The sequence below is a fragment of the Solanum dulcamara genome, chromosome 3 (assembly GCF_947179165.1).
Source record: "Solanum dulcamara chromosome 3, daSolDulc1.2, whole genome shotgun sequence".
NCBI lineage: Eukaryota > Viridiplantae > Streptophyta > Magnoliopsida > Solanales > Solanaceae > Solanum > Solanum dulcamara.
The window spans coordinates 8288949-8297783 of NC_077239.1; the positions used below are offsets into that span (position 1 = coordinate 8288949).

At 33.1% G+C, this 8835-nt stretch overlaps 1 protein-coding gene and 1 long non-coding RNA gene across 2 annotated transcripts; both read left to right on the top strand.

Moving 5' to 3' along the window:
- Positions 1 to 958: 958 nt before the first annotated feature.
- Positions 959 to 4917, top strand: LOC129882364 (laccase-4-like). The gene is made up of 6 exons (XM_055956624.1): positions 959 to 1153; positions 1898 to 2049; positions 2553 to 2797; positions 3142 to 3270; positions 3464 to 4402; positions 4525 to 4917. The coding sequence occupies exons 1-6, from the start codon at positions 1064 to 1066 to the stop codon at positions 4653 to 4655; spliced, it is 1686 nt and encodes a 561-aa protein (XP_055812599.1). The 5' UTR covers positions 959 to 1063; the 3' UTR covers positions 4656 to 4917.
- A 1649-nt stretch (positions 4918 to 6566) lies between these two features.
- Positions 6567 to 7316, top strand: LOC129881526 (uncharacterized). The gene is made up of 2 exons (XR_008765604.1): positions 6567 to 6760; positions 6834 to 7316. It is a non-coding gene; the product is annotated as an uncharacterized LOC129881526 (long non-coding RNA).
- The last annotated feature ends 1519 nt before the right edge of the window (positions 7317 to 8835 follow it).

Genomic DNA, 8835 nt, shown 5'->3' on the forward strand with positions numbered 1-8835 from the left:
CAATAATAAGCATCATAGATTGCTTTTTCGATAATTCAATCCATTACACCTTAAATTCTAATTAAATTAGTTGACATCAACCTTTAAATAATTAATAATTATGAATTTTAATTAATTAGACAACTAACAATTAATTGCATCACGAAATTAATATTTGATATGATATTAGAGGTAGATTCGATCCGATGTTAGCCCCTAGGGCTGCAAACAACACGGGGGAAGGGGGGAGCCACCTTAAGCGAAGGGTGGTCCGGTAAATTATATGGTGTACAGAAGTTAAATGTTAGTTATTATGAGTGTATATTTAAATTTGTAGAACCTTAATATAGCTGAGAACTTTACACGCCCTTTGCATATTTCTTAGCTCCGCCACTAAGGCAGGGGAGGAGGGGGGATACCCGGTCAACGAATGTGCACGCACCAAATTAGAAAATGAAATCCCAGATATATTTGAATGTGGACGAGAGCGAGGAAGGTGATGCTGAGAATGATCCCACATCGGACCGGGATGAGATCCCTGGACTCCTTATATTGTTTGGATAATCTTCTTTTTTTTGATCTAATTTTTGAGGTGTAAGTTAGGCCCAAAGTCTAATTTGACAATACTTAATGCATACCTAAGTACTTCCCTTTTTCAAGACAAATAACGAAGACAATAATATAATCCCAAAGTGAAATTAATTAAATTGGAATTTTGTTACTGACCTAAACAAACTAATATAGCTTAACTTGCAAATTTAAGTAGGTCCACATAGTTTTTAAACTTTATGTAACATGCAAGGAATGATTGAGGGGGAAAATATGCCAAAAAGAAATTCAATTCAATTGCTGTCGAAGAAGAAGTAGATCCATCTCACCTACCTAAGGAAAATGATAACACAACTGCAAATTGAATTGTGTCCTTTTTTCCCACACTTATATATCTATATATTTGTGTTGGCATGTCATTTCTTGAGTAAAACAAGATTACACAACACAAGAACTAAAAAAGAGAAAATAATTAGTTCACTTTGTCTAAGCACTTGAATTGCATAGAGAAAGAAAGTTCAAAAAAGAGACAAAAATGAACTCTTGGATTTGCCTTTTTATTCTATTGTCACTTTGCCTTTTTCCACTTCTTGTTGAATGCAGAGTTAGACATTACAAATTCAATGTAAGTACTATTTATTATTGTTACTCATACGTTTGCCTTATTGCATCAAAATAAACAAAAATTGTACATTAGTTTCTATTAATCATAAATATTGTATGGTTTGTTATTTTAAAGGTTCTTACTTTTCGAGATTACGTTCGGTAAAAAAAGTGTTCTACACGCCGCTTTTTCTTATATTTTCATTTTGTTTTTCCTATTCTTTCACTCAATTTTTGTAACAATAAACAATTGATTTTTTAAAAAATTAATGCGCTAACGGTGTTTGGGGGTTGATTTCTCAGATGGTTAGTCAACTCATAGTTATTATCGACTTTCTGAGATAATAACTATGAGAAAATCAACCTCATTGGAAAGATATCATCATTTGTTATAGAATTCTTGAAATGATTTTTTTATCAATTAATATGCATGATCATATTTGATTCTAGAGAAATTCTTCTTCTTTTATCTTTGCATGAATAACAAGGAAAACAATTGGCAATTTCATGCACTATATAAACAAACTTTCACAAAAGTATATATACAAATAAATTATTTCAATGCACTATATAGACAAACTTCCACAAAAGTATATTTTAAAAACAAATTATTTCTTACGTCAAGACAAGCAAAATTATTACTTTTTTTAAACCATATATATGGTTAATCAAAATAATATGTCAACTACATATTAATGAACCAAAGTTTTATTCCAATTCATACTAATTTAATGTCAAATTAACTGTTGTATTATATATATTGCAGGTGGTAATGAAAAACACCACTAGACTTTGTTCCTCAAAGTCCATTGTTACTGTGAATGGAAAATTTCCAGGACCTACAATCTATGCTAGGGAAGGAGATAATGTACTTATCAAAGTTGTTAATCATGTTAAGTATAATGTCTCTATCCATTGGTAAGTAATCTAACATTTAAATGTAAAATACAATAATCATGCATATCAGCAGTAGTGACGGAGCCAAAAATTCTAAAGTAGAATTCAAAAAAATAAAATTACAATTGAGCCACTTTGACACTATACTATATAGAATTTTTCCTTAGGTTATAAGGGTCGTGTTCAACCATAAATTTTTTCAGATCTTTTTATAACAATCATCCTCTATAATAACATTTCACTACAACAATTATATTTTCTTACGTGGAAGTGATCTTTCATCTTTCATGCTAAGTTATATTAGCACTTCGTTCTAGCAGTCAAAAAAAATCGAAATAAACGATGTTGTTATAGAAAGGTTAGACTATACAAGTAACCATCTATAAAAAGTGAAATTAGTGAACTGAAAAATAAGATATGTTATCTGCTATAATATAATTTTCACACTTTTAGTGTACATTTTAAATCCAATATTTAATTCTACTATACTACTACCTTAAATATCAAAATTTTATAATTTACAGGCATGGTATTAGACAACTTCGAACAGGATGGGCAGATGGACCAGCCTATATTACACAATGTCCAATTCAGCCAGGGCAAAATTTTATCTACAACTTTACCATCACAGGCCAAAGGGGCACACTATTTTGGCATGCTCATATTTTATGGCTAAGGGCTACTGTTCATGGTGCAATTGTCATCTTGCCTAAACTTGGTGTGCCTTATCCATTCCCAAAACCAAATCATGAAGCTGTTGTAATCCTAGGTAAACAACATTAATTATTTTTTTTTTGGAATATTAATTAGGCACAATACATAAACGCGCCCTTTGACTTGACTTTAACTAACATCTATGTTTTGAGTGTGCACAAGTAGACACTAAACCTTGTATAAACTTGAACAAGTAGACGCACATGTCCTATGTGACATAATACATGTAGGATGCAAATTGTCACGTCGGAGGCATGTGTCTACTTGTGCACAACTAAAGTTGAAGGACATAGATGCCGGGCACGTTTATATATTATGCCTATTAATTAATATTGAAAGTACTTTAATGTGTGCTTAATTTGGAAAATTAATGACTAGATTTATTATGATGTTGTGCAGCTGAATGGTGGAAATCTGATACTGAAGCTGTGATAAATGAAGCCCTAAAATCAGGATTGGCACCTAATGTTTCTGATGCTCACACTATCAATGGTCATCCTGGTCCTGTTTCAAATTGTCTTTCACAAGGTCATACTTCTATGAGTTTATCTTTTATACACCCTCACAAATATATGTAACGATAGATAATAAGTGAAATTATTAACCTGAAACATGTTAAATTACGCCTCATGATAAGCCCTAACACGATGGGCTTGTCCCCTGCATGTAGTAATACTTCACAAATGTGACATTTCTTTTTTGGACCATATGATATATGCAGGTGGATACAAGTTAAATGTTGAACCAGGAAAAACCTACATGTTACGAGTTATCAACGCTGCACTCAACGAAGAACTCTTCTTCAAAATCGCTGGTCACAAAATGACAGTAGTTGAAGTCGATGCCACCTACGTTAAGCCCTTCAAAACGGACACAATTGTTATCGCCCCTGGCCAAACGACTAACGTAATTGTCACTGCCAATAAAAATTCAGGCAAATACATGGTTGTTGCTTCACCATTTATGGATGCACCTATTGCTGTTGACAATGTTACAGCAATTGCAACATTACATTACTCTGGCACACTTGAAAATAACCCCACTACTAAACTTACTAGTACAAATACACCCCCAAAAAATGCCACCCCTATAGCCAACAGCTTTTTAGACTCTTTAAGAAGTTTAAATTCCCAAAAATACCCTGCTAAAGTTCCAATAAAAATTGATCACTCTTTGTTATTTACAGTAGGTCTAGGTGTTAACCCATGTCCAAGTTGCAAACAGGGCAATGGAAGCAGAGTTGTGGCTAGTATAAACAATGTTACATTTGTTATGCCAACAATTGCACTATTACAAGCACATTTTTCAGGGATCAAAGGTGTTTTCACGACGGATTTTCCAGGGAACCCCCCATTTGCATTCAACTATACCAACACAACACTACCCGCGAATATGGGCACTACGAGTGGGACTAAGGTTTATAAGTTGTCTTATAATGACACAGTTCAATTAGTCTTGCAAGATACTGGAATTATAGCTCCTGAGAACCATCCAATTCATTTACATGGATTCAATTTCTATCAAGTTGGTAAAGGAATAGGAAATTATAATCCAAAAATAGATCCTAAGAATTTTAATCTTGTGGATCCTGTTGAGAGGAATACAGTTGGTGTTCCTTCTGGAGGATGGGTAGCCATAAGATTCCGCGCTGATAATCCAGGTACATAATACATAACATCATTTTTTTGACTGTTATACCGAAATATTGTTAACCTAACATGAAAAGTTATAATAGAGGATGACTGTTATAGAGATATCTGACTATATTATAATTTATTGCAGGAGTTTGGTTTATGCATTGCCATCTAGAGATACACACAACATGGGGATTGAAAATGGCATTTCTTGTGGATAATGGCAAAGGTCCAAATGAGTCACTTTTGCCACCTCCAAAAGATCTTCCAAAATGCTAAAAAGTGCATGAAAGGAGTTAAATTCACATATACAAATTTTCATAAGAAGAAAAAGTGTAGAAAGAATAGGGTAAATGTTGCCAAATGAAAAACAAAAAAAGAAGGGAGAGACAATAAGACATTGTATTCATTTGTTGAGTGAAAAGAGGAAAACATTTTTTTCTCAAGCAATTCTTAATAATTATGCGAGTATTATTTCAATGTATTCTCATTTTTAATTTTTTTTTGTGATTATCAATCAAAGTTCGAAGAATTTGTTGTATGTTACCTCTCTTTTTTATGAATATTCTTGTTGCATATTCTCTATAACCAAAAAAAAAAGGTGCATCATCGGTGTAAAAAATATTTACACAATCAGATCACTTACAATTGGTAACAACATGTTTGTTCCCTTCAAAAATACAAATTCTTCTAGAAAAAAAAATCACAATCATTCAACAAATATTCAATCCCATGAGTTGAAATGATTTCAGGGCAGTAACATGCATATCCCTGATGTATATCACTATTGCTATTGTATATCATATATATATTAGTGTATATCTCACATAGATTTTCATGAATATGCAAGGATATACATGATATGTATCAACTACATGGATAGACAAGTAAATAAAAAAGAATCATGGTAACCATTTGAGTTGACGAAATTAGTAATATTATCCGTAAACATGTTGAACAATATAATAGAAAAGTAAAGATTGTAAATATCAGTACCGTACATCAAATAGGCCATGACATTGCTCTTATTCATAGTCTTGATGAAGTAATGGCGGATGAATTAGTAGAATTTGAAGAGGGTACAATAGGCATTGCTTTGAATTTGAAATCAAATAATGTTGGAATTGTATTAATGGACAACTGTTTGTTTATACAAGAAGGAAGTTCTATAAAAGCAATGGGAAGAATTGCCCAGATACCCGCGAGTGAGGCTTATTTGGGTCGCATTGTAAATGCCTTGGCTTGATCTATTGATGATAGAGGTGAAATTTCAGCTTATGAATTTCAATTAATTGAATCTGCTGTTCCGAATATTATTTTGGTATGCGGATAGTGTAGGTGAGAGAAAGCTGAGAGAGAAAAAATTAGTCAGATACAATTTCCAATTATGCATGAAATAAAGAATTGGGTGTAGTTGTATAAATTTGCTATTAAAATAATAATGTAGCTTTATTAGGTAATTATTTTAAAATAAGATTTTAAGGAGTAAATATAGAACTTATATTTGGCTAATTGTGTAGATTTTCCTATAAATATTTGGAATCTTTTGTTGTGTTAATCCCAATAAGTTGGACATTTTCTTCTTTATGGACCTCTTTCTTTAGTAAAAATGCCAGGGTCTCTATTTGAACATCATTATTTAAGACTTACCTTTTTAAAAAAAATTATTTAAGACTTACCTAATTTTAATAAATATCTGACATGTGGTACTCTGTAGTTTCATATGGATAAAGTTTAGATATTATGTCTAAAGCTTCGTATGGCTGATTTGCATGAACTTAAATCATATTAAATTTCAGACACCACATATCTAAAATTATTTTGAAGCAAATAGACATGCAAAATTTATAAATTTCATAAATACTTTAAACTGTGACACTAAATTTGGGAATATTTTGTGCACTTCCCCGCTTTGTTTAGCTCAGAATTTACACATGGTTCCTTTTTAAGGACTACTATTTAATTTTTGACCCTACTAAGAAAATTTGGGCAAATACATTTGTTCGCTAGAATTTCTCCTCTTCCTTATCCTCTCTGTCCTCCTCCTCCTCTTTTTTTTTAAAAATAAATTATGGGCCATTGGTCCAATTTTATTAATAATAATATCTACAGGGACTTAAAAAGAGCCCAAGTAAAAAAAGTCCAGAACAAAAAAATACATAAAAGGAAATGAAGTTCGGTCCACTTAAGACCGACTTCACATGATTAATGACAAGTACCCTACAAAATAGGGTTTCCAAATTGTCCTTCAGACCACTCTTTGTCTTTCTCTGCCGCTAAAATGCTATTGTGAAAGCCAAGCTCAGGTTTCCTCCTCCTACGCCTTTGGGTTATCAACATTCTCCACAATGTCTTTGATGCTCCGTCTATTTCAGCTAACAAAGGTAACATCTTTGTCTTTTTCCATTTCCATCTTCATGTGACTCCTAGCTCATAATAGTCCTCCTTGACCTGTAGGTGTACCGTTAGGTGGGAGAGTTTACGAAAAACTCGAAGAGGGTCAAAACCTTATGCCTTAGCTTTGCAGATCCATGTTAGTAACCCCCATCCCCATTTCTCCATCCTCGATTTCTTCTTGCTCCTATCTTATTCTCTCATATTCCACAGATGACCGATAAAAGGGAAAGGACAAGTTTCTCAGAGGTTGCTTCTTATGGAACTCCTAGTAGGATGGCACTCAGACAATATTTCACATCTAGTTCTAAGACTCTCGCTTTTTGCTGGTTGAAGTATCTTTTTTTGCTAGCTGACATTGTATATGTTAGTTATAATTCTCACAAATATTTTGCTTGTAGCTAGGCCACAAACTAAGGTGTAAATGTAATAGCTGTGTGAGTTTGTGGCTCCTTCTATGCTTATCATGCTATTGAATGTGAATATTGTTGATCCTCCTTGTTTTAATCTTGATTGCTGGTAATTGATGTCTGTCCATGTTAAGAATCCCTCTTTCTTCTCTTGGTAGTTGATTGAAGGTATTGAACTTTTGCCTCCCTCCATGGATTATAGTAGTGCTTGCAATGTAGTAGGCTAGTTGATTAGCTTCTCTATATATATGAGTCACCTGTACAATTAGGCTACTCACTATATTCCAAATGTCTTCAACTCTTTCTGTTAAGCTCCAAGGTATTTTCCAATTCTTGTGTATCATATTTCTAAGACTTAGTGAATTAGTCTCAAGCTTGATATGATTAATACCTTGACCTTTATAATATTTTAATGCTTCCCACACAACAATGATTTCAGCCTCCATGTTGCTAGTGAATCCCAAATTATTAGCTTCTTCATATAATAGACCTCCTCTACAATCCTTGAGGTAGAATCCATATGAGCTCACCCCTGAATTTTCTTTGCTAGCTCCATCAGTATTCCATTTGACCCATCCTTCCTCTGGTATTGACCATTTTACTATTTTAAAATAGAGTCTTGGTCTATACCCATGTAACAAATCAAACATCCCACTCCAATGATAAGGAAGCTCTGTAACCAAGGATACTTATCTTTTATTAATTGATTTACTATCAACTGACACTGACTGTACATTTTATTGAAAGATATATCATTATCATGTCTCTTAGCATTCCTTCTTTTCCATAATTTCCATATAATTATAGCAGGTATGACCCTCATTATCTATTATAACTTTGGATTTGATTAATATTTCCATCATTTCATAATCATCTAGTGTAGTTGTAATCCATCCATGCTTAAACTTGTGCAATTAGCAAACTGCCTCTATAGCTTTTCAACTATAGGGTCTGTTAGTAATAAATGAGTCATTGTCTTCATCTTTCCTTCTTCACAACAATAACATTTAGAAGCAATTTGCAGCCTCATTCTTTTCAAGTTATCATCTGTGGCAATCATTTTCTTCCAAACTCTCCAAAGAAAAAAGGCTATCTTAAAAAGTAGCCCTTTAGTCCAAATGAAATCCATCCACTTTATTATATTTCTCTTATGCCTTAATTTATGGTAAGCTGACTTGACAATAAATCCTCCTGAAGTATTTTCCGGCCACTAAGCTCTGTCATTTACCTCTTCAGTTGTAGGCTTGATGCTTTCAACTACATGGTTTACCATTTCCTCCAACAAGTAATCTTGTAGTTTGTCAACCCTCCAAATGTCATTATCAATGAAATCCTTCAACTCCACGTCCTCATCCCTTGTAGGGCCTCTTTCAGTAAAGTATAATGTTTTTTGTTTGGTCTAATTGTCAAATCAGAAATTAGAATTTCCAGCCTTTACTTTTCACCAAATATCATATTCAATCTCCTCCCTCATTGATACCATTTTTATCCATACATGAATGCTCCAGAGTTCCTGACTATAGTGGGTGAAGCTTTTTACAATATTTGTTTCCCATGTAACTATTCTACAATGATGTAGTATAAACCCTAAAGTCCCATCACAATTTAGAAAATAAGGCATTATTGACATCATGCGGGACCTGAATCCCAAACCC